At 39.7% G+C, this 16,859-nt stretch overlaps 1 protein-coding gene across 23 annotated transcripts in view; it reads right to left on the bottom strand.

Moving 5' to 3' along the window:
- The window catches only part of ADGRL2 (adhesion G protein-coupled receptor L2), a 239,601-nt gene that overhangs the window by 184,542 nt on the left and 38,200 nt on the right, over positions 1–16,859 (bottom strand). For all 23 annotated transcript variants that reach the window (XM_042461362.1, XM_042461359.1, XM_042461361.1 and 20 more), the window contains exon 2: positions 1,091–1,267. In XM_042461362.1, coding sequence (XP_042317296.1) covers positions 1,091–1,163 — 73 coding nt within the window. In that variant the 5' untranslated portion in view covers positions 1,164–1,267. The remainder of the gene's footprint in view (positions 1–1,090; positions 1,268–16,859) is intronic.

Here is a 16,859-nt window from a genome sequence, read left to right as displayed (position 1 = left end):
AAATAAATAATGGAGGCTGAACAACAGCTTTTCTTGGTGATCTATGCCATCAAACTGCTGTGCAGGTGTAATGCTGTAGCAGTGCTGTGAAGGACATTATGCTAGCACTGAAGGGAAACCTGCAGATACAAATGACTAGGTATGGTGGAAGTAAAGCCGAACAATTTTGTTCTAAAACAAGGGCAGGAAACGTATTCTTCTCTTCCTTTTGATTTTACTCTAGCCTTGAGTATTGCATGTAATAGTAGGTAAATAAATTTCAAAAGAAGAGCATGTAAGTTGATGGTGACCCACTTTAAATTTCAGTCAATAAGTTCTGAAATGGCCAGCACAGATTCTTCACTAACAAATTGCCACCTTGTTACCAATAAGAACAGGATCTGAGAAAGCCTATATATATTAGCCGCAACTGCACTCTCTCTTCCATAGAATCATACATATTTAAAGCTGTTGTGTCTTGTGTTTATATAACTTGCAAGCTGGTATTCAAGGACAGCATTTGTGAGTGAGCTAAAGAAGAAGTGTCCAAAAATAAACCACCTGCCACTCAAGGGCAGGCACCCTGGTATTCCATTTGGCAGACTTGGCTTTTCATGTTTCAATTAATCATTTTAAAAGAAAGACAGCGATTTTTTTTTTAAATGGCTATTTTCCTTTTGTACAACAAGCATTTAATAAAGGAAATAAATCCTGGAAACAAAATATGTGGCAAATTATTCCTTCAGACTTCACTGAGCAACTGATAACTGGAATCTGGTCTTAATATTATACCTTAACATTATTAAAAGGACATCCATGAACAGAAGGGAAAATAGTAGAGGGGGACACATAGGGAGGGTAAGCCAACAATACGACATGAATGTTAAACACACATTACAGAGTCACCAAGTACAATGTCAATAATATGTCCAAAGGAATAAACTGCAGAAGCTGCCCAAGACATAAGCCTATGCTGAAAAGGGTGACCATCAGAGTATACTGAAGAACAGATATGAATCATTGCATATGAAATAAGGGAATGTTCAGATATGTACTATCAAATGTGACTTTTGTAGTTTAGTCTTGTAAGTGAAAGATGAACATAACTTACCTTCGGAACACTGCAGGAAGCTGACTATCAGAAGCAGCCAAAACCTTTTCATTCTGCAATCAGAAGTCACCATTATTGACCCCCCTTTTAAAGTATCTTCTTTATATCCCTTAAAGATTCCAGTTATAAATGTCCAGGGTCATTCAAGTGGATGGTCTACATTGTTGATCTTCATAACTGGGGAGAGAAACAAAAACGGGGGATCAATTCACGTTCATCACTTGCTTTTTAAAAAAAAAGAAGAAGAAGAAAATTTGGTAGTAACAACTGTCCAACTTAAGTTAATGTCCCAAGAGAGTCCTCCCCACTAGAAAACCATGAAAAATAAATAGGAAGTATCAATTACTCTGGAATAGTTCCTGTGACACAGAGAGAGATAAAGAAACTTGATTTCCTGGAAGTCTCTAGTTAGAACTTGGTAAGACAACAGAAAGAAAGCCACAACACTTTCATAAAGTAGAGCTGCAGCCAAAGAAATTAAGCAGAAGGTCTCTTCTCCACAGCCTCTTTACATGTGCAGCAGTAGTGCCACCCTTTGTGTACTGCATGGCTTTGCACCCATTTAGACAAAAAACAGAAGCAGCAACAATACAATCAACACAACCATTTTTGCTGAGGCAGCTCCTGTCATTGATAAGATTTTTCCCCCTTGTGCCAAATTCAAAATATCTCTTCTGTGGAGATGTGGCTTTTTGGAGCCAAAAACAACAACAATCAAAGGCTTAATGGAAACTGTTTGCAACTTGACAGCAGAGCAGAATTTTTGCTCCTACCTTAGGTTCTACCAGGACTGCCAGAGAATGCCCGAGCTTTGCTGTAACAATAACACTTAAAAGAGTGTCTTTGAGGATGTACAAAATGTCCTTCTGCATCACAATCAATTAATTATAGACCAGAAGTACACACTGCATTAGAGTAAATCACTTTCGCGCAGCCTTGACCCTCAGGAAATATCTTAGAAATTAACCCCTGGGCCACCATTTCCACAGTACAAAAACTGCCAAAAACCAGACGGCACTGTATGCAAATACATATTACTGCAGGTATCTTCCCCCCAAAGTCATACAGAAACCAAAAACTGATATGTGCCCATTTATCTTCTCTGCACTATGCAGCAAACAGCTTTCTACTGCACAAGGGGAAGCCAGATACTCTGCATTTCTGGGAACTTTAATCTCTCTTTCAAAACAGCTCTACTGCTAAGGCTACAAAAGCAATCTTCCAAATGCAAACAAATAAGCCTGCAGTGTTGTCCACAGACAAAACAGCTCTGGTGGCCATTGTTTTGCTCACTTCTTTGTCAAAGAACAGCAGAGTCAAACAAACAATCTAAGCTCTAGAGTTGCTCTTTTTTCCCCCTGAATCTTGCAAGCAGCCAGAGAAAAACAGAATCCTGCCAAATCCACCCTGCTGTTGCTTGTGTCTGTATGTCAAGCCGCATGCAATAATTCTATCACTAGAGATTACTATGATGCCTACAGGTCAAATGTGATTCCCTGGACTTGGCTGCTGTGCAATTGTTAGCTCTTTTTGTAAGATTGGGGGGCAGGGACATTAAGGACTTCCCAGATAGGATTTCTGTGCAGAAGAGGACTCTAAATGTAAATAAGACCTACTCTGCTTAATGGGACTGCAACAGTTTGGGAGATTATAGACTCATGGGGGGGGGGGGGCTCTCCACTAGACAATTCTAGACCAGTCCTAAAAACGCAACTCAGAAGCAAATGCCACTGATTAATTTCATTTTAATGTGATTTCCTTTTAAATGAGTGCCCTTAAGACTGCAACAGTAATTTGCCCAGCACCAAAGTTCCACATTACATTTTGTTTCCTGTTGCAGTTATCTAGAGTCTTATGTTCAGAAAATGGTGGGTTTTCCATACTTTTCAATGCCTTATAACTTTTGTACCATGGTTATTCTATATGAACATAGTTGGCCTTTAAAATAAAGGGAAGACTGATTCACAAGCATGTGTACCCTAATACTTTGAAGAAGTTTATAATGAAATGTAATAAATAAATAAAGGATAATAATAATAATAATAATAATAATAATAATAATGAAAGAAATGATAAGAGTAAACAAGAGGTGTCCTTCCTAAAACCCCACTGGCAAATCTTCCACTCTTATGTAAAATACCTATGACTTATGTTCCAACCGCCCTGTATAGCTCCAAATGAAATAACTGTAGAAGGGCCAAAGTCCCTGACTTCACTGAGGGAAGTCCACTTCCTGGGAGAGTCCACAGAAGCAGAACATATTACTAATCTAGTCCTGAAAATGATTGCAGGCAATGGCGTCACTAGGGTTGGTGTCACCTGGTGCAGTAACTCATGGTGTCACCCTCCCATTGACCTCATCTCATACCACACCCATATGGAATCCTTAGTAATATTTTTTGTACTAATTTACTCATAAATTGTAATTCCCATATAATCACTGAATGTAATGATAACAGTTGTGACATACACAGGTAGCAAAGCCAAAGCTACGGGTATACCTTTAAATTACAGTATTATTTGCACAGAATAAATGTGTTTACATATTCATAATTTCATGTGCTTGAAGTGGAAAATTTGGTAGAATGTGATGTTTTTAAAGAAAGTTTTTTAAAAATCTATTTTTTTAAAAAAACAACAACCTTAAAGTCAATTTTGAAGTTTGAAATTTTAAACAACTGGGGCCTCTCCTCTTTCCTCCCACTGAGCCTCACTCTACTCACACTATTTTGTCAGATTTTTAGATATATATATATATAGGTGAATGCCACAGCTTGTTTCTGCCTAAATATAGATTTTTAGGAACATTGGTGCCCTCTTTTGGGGTGTCATTTGGTGCGGTCCAAACCGCTCACACCCCTTAGTGATGTCACTGGTTGCAGGTATGCTTCAAATCAGTTTCAGGGGGGGAAGCTATCGTTTCTCAATTTTTTCCCAATGATATGATCAATTGCTGTGCTGTTCAACTTTTGAACATGGGCAGGAACTAGAAATATTCATACTCTGTCACAAATATTCAGGATAGGGCCAGGGCCAGGGCTTAGTACTTAGGTGGGAGACAATTAACAAATACCAGGTGCTGTAGGCTTCCTTCAGAGGAAGATATTAGAAAGCCACCTCTGAGTATTCTTTGCCTAAGAAAACCCTATGAAATTAATGGGGTCACCATAAGTCAATAGATGGTTTGAAGGTATGTACATACACACACAAAAAAATCACACCGGGCAGGCAGTGGAGCATTTTCAGTGGCATAGGGGAAAAGGTTTAGTGCAGATGAACAAAACACAGTTCTCTCCCTGGCAGAAACCCAAGTACCTGATGGTAAAAAATAAAAAAGGGAAAAGAAAAAAGAGAAAAGATCCATCACTAGTTAATCTAGTGGCAGCACGTCAGCTGCTGCAGGAGTTTCCTGAAGCTGACACAAAGGAATAGTCATGTTACATCTTGAAGTCTTTCACCCAGAGCGGGCTGGGCTCTCTATGTTGAAAAATCTATAGTATCTGTAAAGAAACAGGCTGTATGTATAGCTGAAAGGGAAAATGGTCTTTTGAAACAGCCATTCCCCAGTTAGGGATACCAGTCAAGCCATCAAGCTAAACGCTGGATTTACTTGTATGCACATACCTACATACACACACAGAATGCCACAAATGCAGATTAACTCTTTATTTGTCACAACAACCCAGAAAAGTAATTGCTGAACCATTTCACACACTTTACAGACAGTGCCGTGTGACTTGACCTAACCATTAGAATAATTCGAGCGCAAGGCTGAGGTACATTAATGACTGCAAGGGAAATTAAGCCAGTCTTTTGATTACTCCCAAACCATTCAGAGGATTTTTAGATTTGCTGAGATTTGGTTTTAATGGGTTTTTCGATTCCTGAACATAATGCTAGATGGACTGCTTAGCTGCACACATCATTCTGATGGAGAAGGGGGAAGGGGGTTCCTGCCGCTGAATGCTGACAAGCCTTGTGTTCTGTCACACATCACCTCGCTGGGCTGTTGTTTGCAAGAAGCAGGAGGGGTAGGGGAAGGCAGTCAGGCAGGCAAGACAGTACACTGAAGGAGACTGGAGACTTTTTTGGGGAGAGGGATAAGAGCAACAGTTTTCAAGACGGAGAGAATGGAGGCAGAGGGAATAGACTCTGTCCTGAGAAATTGTTACCACTCAAAAATAGATTGAAAATATGTCTGGAAAAGTGCAAAAGTCTCAGCAGTAACTGTCAGCTGAAGAATAGCAAAGCCAATATATCCAAGTCCAACAAAATATGAAGAATGTGGGTTGCTGGCGGGAGGGGGGGCTATCTTGATTCCTGGCTGTTCGACTGGGAGGCAAACCTGAAGCTCTATTGAAGAATTTGTCCCTTGCGTTGGAACCAAATAAAGGTTTGTTCTAAGCATCCATGTTAAAATCAAACGCTTTTAGGCAAACATTTTAGAATGAAGGTTTATTTGCATATAATAATAAAATAATAATAAAAATATTTATTTATATCCGCCTCTTCCGATTGAGGATCGAGGCAGGTAACAACAAAGTAAATACAATATACAACAATAAAAACAACAAGCCCCACAAAACCCCGACCAAACCCTTCCTCCCAACTATAAAATTGAACAGTAAAAAAAGTTTAAAAAGTACATAACAATACATCAAAGTTAAAAACAAATCACAAATAAGAAAAATAATATATCCTATTAAAAATTTATTTCATGCTCCCAAAGTTATTAGCTTATGCACTTACTTCTTTCCTAGTACAAGCAACCAACTAAATAACTCTGGCATCACAACACAAACAGAATACTACCGCTACATGCATACAAATACACACAGGTTCCAAAAAAGTTACCAGATATCAAATGGAGCCAGGGCATATTTATAGGTAAAGAAGTTGCTGACAGCCCTGCCTTTTAGGCCATGTAATTGCCACAGATAAGGAGACAGAGTCACTGGAATCTCACAACAACCCAAAACAGACAAACACCAGCAGGAAAAGCCATATTAGGTTACCTCTTTGCAAACAGAAAATGTAGATCACAGTAAGAGGCCATTCTGTGCAAATAACCCATTTCCCTTCAGACCTGGGGGGGGGGGGGGGGGGAATCATATATAGCTCTGCCTGACAGTGGGGAAGGGAGACAGTCTCTAGAGCCAAAAGGCAGATTAGATTTCAGAGTGCAGCAACCAAAGCTGCCTGGAAAACTTCAGTTGTAACTTAAATCCTTCCCTCTGGGAAATAGAATGGTCTCCTTCAAAAATATATCCTCTAGGAGAGTGAGAGGTTGCAGCTAAAGGCTTTTGTTGTGCATGCCCACTTAAAGACAAAAAGGTTAGACAAGTATAAAGACTACCCATTTTTAAAACGTGTAGGCTTTGGCCAATAACTCCATTCTCTTACATGTACATCTTAGCATACAGCAACTTAATAGGCACTTGGAAGGGAGAAAAGAAGGAACATATAAAACAAAAGAGTTTATCGCATGGGGCTTAAACCGATCCCCAGCGCGTTTAACGGGGGCGAGCGGGGGCGCGCACGGAACGCGATGGGCACCAGATGGGGCCCAAAATGCGACTTTATCGCATGGGGGGACGCCACCACCGCCGCGGCGCGTTCCCATTGCGTCTCAATTCGGTTCCAGAGGGCGCCGTTTCTGGGGACGCTTTGAAACAGTTCCCAGAAATGACGCGATGGGAACGCGCGGCGGCAGCGTCGTTGTCCCCCCGTGCGATAAAGTCGCGTTTTGGGCCCCATCCGGTGCCCATCGCGTTCTGTGCGCGCCCCCGCTCGCCCCCGTTAGAACGCGCTGGGGACCGGTTTAAGCCCCATGCGATAAACTTCAAGATCTGGGTAAAAATCAAGATGGCTGTCTATGAACACACACATACAAACTCTTTCCACATGCATACAAATTCAATTCAAAATGAAGAATGGATCCAAGGTATTAGGAGGATCAAATTGTGGGTAAGACAGTGGGTGGACAATCTTGGATTTTTTTTTTCTTTCCCCTTTAGTATTATCCTATGTTTCTCCAGCTCTGAAGAACTTCTCAAAGGAACATGGAAAGGGTTTGCATAAGAAAAGTTAAATTGCTTCTCCATCCACACTCACTAGCAGAAAAGTTCTGCTGGATTCCAGTGCCTTCTATAAACAGTATGGTCACTATGAGTCCAGCCCCAAGAGTGTATTTACAGCCTTGAGAAATATATAAGAAAACAAAGCCTAAAACAGAAAACAGGCCCACTAAAAACAGAAAGAAAAACACAATGCCAAATAGACTACCATTTCTCAAAGGCAACATGAAGGCTTCTACAACTAAGCTGCAAGCCCTCATTCTCATTTATGGCAATCTTTTCCTGTCTTACCTGGGCAGCTCCTTTCCATTCCTTCAACCATCTCTCACACACAAGAACAAATCAGCTAATCCTCATTCAAGCTCAACATACACTCACACTTTTGATGCCACTCAAATCTGCAGGCTACCAAACCAGACTCCAAGGGGACAGGGTTGATTGAAACAGGTGGAAATAATCAACCCCTTGATTGTAGTATTACCCCACTTCCAGCACCCTTGTACAGGGTGCTAAATTCGCCAGGCAAAAACAGACAGGTGGAAGAGCTCAGCTCCTTATTGCTCTCTGATCTCTCTTCACCAAATATCCTACAGGTGCCAAAAAGCAACAGCAGCACCATGCACTATATCTGAGTCCCTCCAGAGATTGCTGGACTGCAGTTCCCAGCTGTTTTAGCTAGCAAAGCATGTGGTAAGGAATTCTGGGATCTCCACCCCAACAACACTTAGAAAGGCACATGATTCCTGACCTGGACCTATAGATAAGTTGGAATTGGGAAGGGTTATGTTCACATATGGGTGTCAGTTCAAGCACGGGTGGCATATTCATGCTTACCCTGTGACATACTGTCTAGAGTGGCTCTGCATGTGTGTGTTTAGTAGGAGGAAAACTAGGATCACTAAGATATATTCTCACCCTCTTTAACCAGGGTCAGATTGATACATTTCCTGATCTCTACATGTCAGACAATGGAGGTGGATAAAACCAGGTTCAAGCATTATCCTCCATAACCCATGTTATTAGTTCAAAAAGCTATAAAAGTAGCATAGGAAGAAATATCTTTCTAGATATGGAGGAGATCCTCCTTCACTCCCCTTTGATCAATTACAAACCACTCTCAATAGTGGTTTAGCTAGGTTTGAATTAATAGCTAATAGCTAAGTTTGTATTAATCAATAGTAAGGGTAATACAAAACAAATAATATTAAAATCTGACACCATGTCATATATAGTCATAGGATCATGCTCTTACTGTTCATATGAAGATATCTGAGATAACCACCACTTAATAATAATAATATTTATTTATACCCCGCTCTTCAGCCAAGGCTATCAGTGCGGCTTACACATCCTGATTCTGCACTTCAATTGTTATCCTTTCATTATCCCAAGTAAAGAACTGTGCTTCTATTAATCCTTTCACCATGCTTTATCCACTCTGGTTGGGAATATAGTTGGGACATGACTAGCAGTTAAACTGAGAAGATAATCCACACAATCATAAAAATACACAAACACAATAAAGTCCTCTGGAGACAGGGTAAGTTAGAATACACAAGCTTAAATGCTATCTTTCATCAAGAAAATATCTATCATGATAACCTTCAATGAATGGAAGGTATAAATTCTCCCTGACATGCTAGCTTTCAAAATGCAAGGCATTAATGATGCTGGGAAGAATTCATATATTTTTTCGTCTGCATTTGGTATGAGGCAGTCCCACAAGACTTGTATCACTGACTTTTTCTGGATATATATGTAGATGCTCAGAATATCCAAATCTGGTAAGTAATCTGTCTTTGACCTGCTTCTTCAGACAAAAAAAAGAAAAGATAATAAATGGTCAAATAACTACAAAGAGATTGCCTTTCCATTAAAAACACTGCAGTGTTCAAGACCACCAGGGAAGGAGGAGGAGGTTATCTCTAGGTCTGTGCTCAACAGTTCCCATTAATTAACACCTTGAATTTTGATTTTCTAACACCAAACATTTCTAAGTCATACGGAAGGAATGAAGTATCAGGGAAGGGAATAGCTCAGTAAGTATGAGACCTGACCAAGGTGACCCAGTGTTACAGTAAGGAAGTAATTTTTATGCACTCAGCTGCTGTGCGCTCTGAAGTGATACATCAATGCTTTTTAGCGAAGCCTGAAACAGTATGGGATAAATATACATGTACCCTGAATCTAAGCTGAAAGAGAGATCACAAAGCTCAAGTCCCACCGGACTGGATCCTGTGTTAATCACTACAACAGAGTTTACTCACAAAGGAAAATCTACCTGTGTGACAAGCAAAACACTATACAAAACCATTTCAGCTTTACAATTTATCCTCTCTGTCCACAGTGGCACAGTGGTCTACCTCAGTCACTCACAGGGAAAATAAATGGGATTTGGGAAGGCAGGGAGGAGGGGAGAGAGGGAAAGAAGGGAGAAGGAAAAGAAAGAAAATGAAATGATCAATATTACCAATTTACATACCAGTATAGCCAAGCCTTCTTCATTTTCCACCAATTTTTTTTTCATTTCAGCATACCAATGCTTTTCCAACATGTTAGTTCCATCTTTTTGTTAATGCAGGATAACACTGGGATCCTCAGGGGACTTCTTGTTTAACAATACTAATAAGTGTTTTTTTTTTTTTTGTCTTTCCTGTTTTTCTCTCTCTCCTTGGCACTTTTGCATTGCCATTATTGTCCCCAAAAAAGAAATATACCCTACATTGCAGTAAATCTACAGGTATTCTATATCATGAAAATTATCTATGATTTCCTCCAAATCTACTAGAAAGCAAATCTACTAGAAACCAACTAGAAAGCAGCCCCTCTGAATCATGATTATCCATGATTCATATACGTACTTTTGTTCCATTTCACCCCATCCATATACAGTAATACTGACTGACTTCACAAATTCAAAAACAAAAATTATTTGTAGCTTCTTACATACTAACGGTTTTGCCCTCAGGTTGACTCTCTCTGCTTGGGGGAGGGAGGGAAGAGAGTCTGCAAGTCAATTACAACTATTATCAGCAGTAATATCTTAGCGTCATGCTGAGCATGTTAAATATGCTGATCACTTTGGACACCAGAGGCATAATCTGAAGCTGTTTACCATTCCCTTCATTAAACACTCCTGGGCCTGCAGAAGAACTGAAAAACAAATAGGTCTCATTTTCAAACCTGATGCAGGCTACATTTTTTTCAGGTTTTTAAACAGCAATAAAATAATGAATAGCTACAAGGCAGGCATGTGCTATAACCACACAGCATCCCAAGTCAGGTCAAACTGCAAATTTAAAAGAGAGGAACAAAACGACAGAGAATCCTGTGGATTTCCCAACCCCAGCCCCCATTTTTTTTAGATGAGGATTCTTTCAGAGAGCCAGAATAATATAGGGTGCACATTTTACTTCTGCCATTTTTTTGGGAAACCCATTATCTCACAACTTCAATTTATTACCACTAACCATATAGTATAATAAGACCTACCTTGCAAGAATGCCCTGAGGGGGCACTGCATGGCACATGAACACTGCAAGGCACTGTGATTTTTTTTTTAAGTGCTACATGGTAATACAAAAATCTAATTCTTCTTCCCCTCAAAAAAAGGACTCATATTATTGCTTTGTTGGGAAACTGTGTTTAGGAATACACTGAACTGTTTATATACAATTAGTTTTTCACAAGTGAAAGATTTAGTGCTCTCTTTTTCAGAAAGTTGTTTTGTTCATTACACTGCCTTCTTTTTCTAGGTGTGTGTGTGTGTGTATACATGCATGCATAAAGAATTTGTCTGAAGAAGAAGCAGACAAATAATGGGTCTGTGACCAGACATGCCTACAGCTCTGGAATGGAAGTGTCACGTGAAACTTTCTGTAGCTCACTAAGAGGAATGTAACATACTTGATATGCTTTCTGACCTTTCTTTTCTTGGCATAAGAAAAGCAAAGGTGGTGGGGGCAAGTTTCAAAGAAAAAGAGGGTAGATGCATGCCATTCACAGCTGACATCCTGATGTAAATAACGTCACCAGCCCAAGGCCCTCAACATCCACCTGACAAAATAAAATCAAGACTTGCCTTGGCAACAAATCAACTTTGTGGCTTATACATACTTCATTGTTTGTTTAACCATCCTGAATAATTGGGTTAAATAAAGCCTAGACTTCCAGGGACTGCAAGTTGCAACTGTACTGTTAAGTGGGCCTAGAGCCAGCCAAATGCAACTGAATCCTCCCCATGCCATTCCAAATATGTAGGGCTACCTAGGTCATGCAAGGAAAACCTATTTAAACTTTCCAGATTTACAAGAACAATAAATGAAATTAAAATTACCCTTGCATTGGTAATATAAAGACTATTAAGAATAACACCATGAATCTTTAACTATATATTACCCTAGAGCAATCATTTGTGTATTTTGTTTTACAAACTTCACTTTTTAACTCACTCTACTTCCACCATACTCTAGATGTAAACTATTTAACTTCTATATGCCCTATGTACAAACCAGTCAACTAGTAGTTTCTTTTGTTCTGACCTGCTGCTGCTGATCCCCTGTGCCCTCTTTCAATGACTAAGGAAGCATGATAGATACATGCAATTTCTTTAGAGAACAGAAATTGTTATTTCTGAATCCCAAGAAAATTCATTTTTAAAAAACATGATGGTAAGCAACCAATGACTTTAGTGCCATTCCTAAACTGCATGTGACTAGTAGTTACCACTTTCCTCACAAACGCCCACACTGACATTTAGCAATAGCAATTGCAAGTATATTTCTATACCACTTATCAGTGAACTAGCACTTCCTAAGCGGTTTACAACTAATTGCCCCCAGCAAGCTGGGTACTCATTTTACTGACCTATGAAAGTATGGAAGGCAGAGTAGACAATGGAGCCCTGCCTGGGATTGGACTCAAATCCCTGTGGCTGCAGTACTGGCATTTAAGGACTATGCCACCAGGGCTCCCTTTAACCTTTCTTAAGCTTCTCATGGCTCCATTAGAAAACAACTAACTACTGGAGTTAGTCTTCACTGTCCAATTCTTGAAAATGCACTGCGTCCCCTCAATCTTCAATAAAAAGCTATGAGTTGATCTAAATTTTTCTGCTTCAAGTTGGCAAACTGCACCTATAATGACACAAGCATGAGGTAATCTAAAGTTACAGATATCAAGGTTGAAAACACCATTATATGATGCTTTATGATCCCACCACACCTATTCTGTGACTGTGGGCTAATGCTGTCCCCCTCAATTGATGTGTTGATGGTGACACAAAACTGTTCCATGCACACACACAAAAAACCCTAAGACAATGCTGCTAATACCCACTGAAGACATGTGTATTGGTCCTGTCCCTTCTAGCCATGGAAGACACAATACACTTACTGTATATACTCATGTATAAGTCTAGAAATTTTAGTAAAAACATTGACCCAAAAAAACTGAGTCGACTTATCCATGGGTCAATGTAAATACTTTCACTCTTACATAAAAAGGAACCATCCCCTGATAAAAAGGAATAATGTAATCTATCCTGGAAGCACTGACTCCCCCTCTATTCTCTTATTCAGGGGTAGGCAACCTTATTGAGCCGGGGGCCGGGTTGCTGTCCCTCAGACAACTGGGGGGCCGAAGCCAAAAAATAAATAATTAATTTTTTTTAAAAAAAAATAAATATATAAATAAACCAGGACAAATGTAGGACAAAATTTTCAAATGGAAGACACTTTTTTTTTAAAAAATGGAGGACACGCGAAAAAATTTGCTGATTTTTTAAAAAATATTAATATAAATGCATGTTTCTGAGGCTTCTATAGACAATTGCCCCCCAAAGACTCCGGCGGCAATCGGCGGCAGGACCGGGCTGGGGCCGGTCCCAAGGCCTTGCCGGGCCACATCCGGCCCGCGGGCCGCAGGTTGCCTACCCCTGCTCTTATTTATCACAAACAGTTATGTCTGCTGGAATTTTGTAAGTTCTTTGGCATTGTTTTCTTTTACTTCATCATTTAGCTGCTTTGTTACATGCCCCTAGGTTTCACTCTCGACTTATTCACGGGTCATATCAAAATCAATAATTTTGACCCCAAAATCTGTATATATGGTAAGGACACTTGTCCAACAGTTCTTTCCCTAAGCAGAAAAGAGAAAACAATAAGAATTGGAATCTGAGTGTACATTCTGTGTGTTTTATTGTATTAGTTTAGTTTATTATTGAATAAGCCCCCAGATTTGACCCCCAAACCCTGAGTTGACTTATCTGCAGGTCAAAGTAATTACTGTATTTAACTCTTATAAAAGAAAAGATAAAGTTAAAAGAAATCATTCCCTGGTGAAAAGCAAGAGAAAAATCTGTCCTGGAAGCTCTGATACACACACACCATCTATTCTTTCATCCATCCAGCCTTCAGGATGAGCATAAACAGTTATGCATACTGGAATCTTGTAAATTTCTTTGGCATTGTTTTCCTTTGCTTCATCCTTTACATCAGTGAGTCCCATACTTTGGTCTTCCAGGTGTTTTAGACTTCAACTCCCAGAACCCTCAGCAAACTTGGCCAATAGTCAGGAATTCTGGAAGCTGAAGTCCAAAACATCTGCAGGACCAAAATTTGAGAATTGCTGCATTAGATCCCTTGTTACAGGCCCCTAAGTTTTACCCTTGACTTATCCACGGGTCATATCAAAATCGCTAATTTTGGTCCCCAAACCTGCCATCGACTTATACATGAGGTTGACTTACAATTGAGTATATGCAGTAAGTCATTGGAAAAGACTGCTTGGGGAAGAAGGGAAGCATGGGGTCCTTCTACCTGACATGTTACCTTACATTGCAAGGCCTAGGTGGAGAGGGGGAAGAATCAAATATGAAATTCTGTGCAGTCCGCAAGCTAACAATTAACTACATGATTTCCTTCTGCTGCATCAAACAGGGGATTTGTAATGCCTTTCCTCCCCACATTTCCACTGGCATCATCATCATCATTATCACGACCATCATCATTATTACTACTTTCAAAATGTGTTAGAAAATTCATTTCAAATACAGTTTGGGATTTCTGGGGCAGGGAATAGCCAATGATGGCAACAAAAACATATTGAGCATAAACAAGAAGGTGAGGAGCAAGAGTGTGGGTTGACCAAGGCACAGGCTGGTCAACCCTTTTGTATTTGTTTTCAAAGTCCATGTTAACTATGCGTTTTAATTATTGATAATTAACTATACATTCTGATTCTTTTACAAAGTGCATAAAGTTCAGTACTAATATTTGTGATATCACAGTCTAATCACTGTGCAGTGAAATATGAAACAAAATCAATGGTAGCTCATAATATATGATCTTGCTACTCTGCTTGGCTCAGTGTGCTGAATTCCTAGCTCATAAATCATTGTTACTAGCCATTCAGTGAATCAATATTCAGATTCCCTCTTGGTCTATACATACAACCACTAACTGAAATAATAATGACCCAAGATCTGTCATATGTTAGGTCATCAATACCACCAACAGAGATTTCTTGGCAACCATGAGGTAACCGGAGAGAAAACACATCTGATAAGCAAGAAAGCAATTATGAAAAATCTGTAACTATATGGAGAAAAAAGAAACTCACCACATAGGACTGCACATGTTCTTAACCACAATCCTTAAACCACTTACCCGCACAATATTGCTGAAACAATTTCTGAACAAGGGAGTAACTCATGAGTAAATGGTTTGAGACCTAATTAGATCATGATCTCAGATAACAGTGTTGATTAGGACAGTGCAATAATTTACTTTCTTAAAAAAAGAAAAGACCGCCTTTATGACAAGACCAATACTAAATATATTTAATTAGACTGTAAACATGTGATCGTTAAATGCTGTCTTCTGTCTCATTCTAAATCCCCCTCCTCTCTTCTTTGTCTTTTAAAAGCACCATTAGTACATCTGTAAAGAGAATTCCTCAACTCCTTGCTCTCATTCCGATAGCCCCAAAGCCCCAAAGGAGCAAAGATTAGTCCCATTAAAAACCAACAACAAAAAAATAAAATAAACTATTAGAGTGCTTTCCGTGAAGCCTTATTCCCCAAATGCTTTACAGACCATTTAATTATCTCAAGGTAGTGGAACGCCTCTCAGCAGACAAACGTGAAAGCTACTGCTCTCTCTCTCTCTCTAGTATCCCACATGTGGGCCATGGTGCTATTTTAATCTCTAATGGTAATAATATCTGAAAGAGCTAGCAAGAGAAAAATGTTGGCTGGGACGCACTACTTTAGCTTTAAAAAAAATCAATACCATGGTATCTTTAAATTACCACCAAAACAAAGCAAGAGAATCCATAGGGGCAAATCTAGATTGTGGGAGGAAGCTCCACAAGACTATAAGCCAGCCTTTCACCTAACCCCACTATGCATATCCTCAGCAGAAAAAGCAATGCTTGTTGCCAGTCACTGACATAAAATGATTTTCCAGACATGCCACTTTACTCAGCAGGGGAGCAGCACATTTAGGAAGCTTTATAATAATTATGGTATTTAAAAAAAAAACAGGGGGGGTTAAGAATCACCTCTCTCTTTCGTTCTCCTAGGTTTACATCTTATGTGTTTCCATGCTCCTCCTAAAACATTAAAAGAATACATATCACAAATTATAGGATAGAAAGACTATCCATTTAAGCAGGCCCCCACCCTCCACCACACCACCTCAAAAAAATAGTAAAAGACCAGTACAAAGACTTAGCACTAGATTTTTAAACTGAAGCCTTACAATTTAGCCAGCTTGCATGAGGTGAGAAGCAATTGCTCTCCAAAAGCAGAGGGCAATAGCAGCACTGCTGTCCAAATCCCACAACAGACACAGGTAGTATGAGAGCATCACAGTGGCTTTCTTTCCATTCCAGGTAACAGCAAGCAGACAGATGGTTTCCCTAATGTTTTTAAACTCTCTTAAAACATTTGTTAATGGAGACAAGTTGTGTCCCATTTGCTTCCCTGTATCCTGTGTCACTAATGGCCACTACAAGACAAAAAGTAGAAGAGTGTGCCAACAAAATTCTTAGCTGTGTAATTGCCATATTAGAACCACTGCAATGCCATAAATGTGGCAAGGTTATGCATTCCCAACTACATTCCCCCAGGGAAATATCCACTACCCACTGGGGTATTGAAAGCATAGCTTGTGGGCACTCACAGGCTGTTTTGGGGGAACCATGACTGAAAGATTTTTAAAATGGGTCTAGTTCCAAAATGTCCCTCACATGATGGAAAATGTAGCAGAATGTGGCTACTAGGTGGCTACCTGGAAGCCACATTGTGCTACATTTTACATACTACAGAAAGGCCTTTTCCCAAAAGCAAACGTCCTAGAAGTTGATTTCTCAATCACCTTCTATAGGGAAAAGAAGCCCTTTCGAATGTAAAACAGCTCAAAGAATGCAAAATACAGTGAAATTGCCCCTCAAACACCCCCAAGGAGGCAGTGGGGCATTTGGAAGGAAAAAAGACATGTTCTTTCAGGTGTGCAGCCTTCAAAGGTCCTCTGGGACAACACAGACCCCTAAACTCCAGCAGCTGCTGACCTCTAGACTATTTAGTACAAATTTTATAGGGTAAGGGCAGAAACTTTTTAGTTCAAAATCTGGCCAGGTAAAGGGTTAATCCAATGTTGGCTTTGCAGAATTACCACTGAACATGCCTG

This window comes from Sceloporus undulatus, chromosome 4 (genome assembly GCF_019175285.1).
Source record: "Sceloporus undulatus isolate JIND9_A2432 ecotype Alabama chromosome 4, SceUnd_v1.1, whole genome shotgun sequence".
NCBI lineage: Eukaryota > Metazoa > Chordata > Lepidosauria > Squamata > Phrynosomatidae > Sceloporus > Sceloporus undulatus.
Note: the sequence above shows the minus strand (reverse complement) of the source record. Positions and strands in the feature narration are given on the sequence as shown.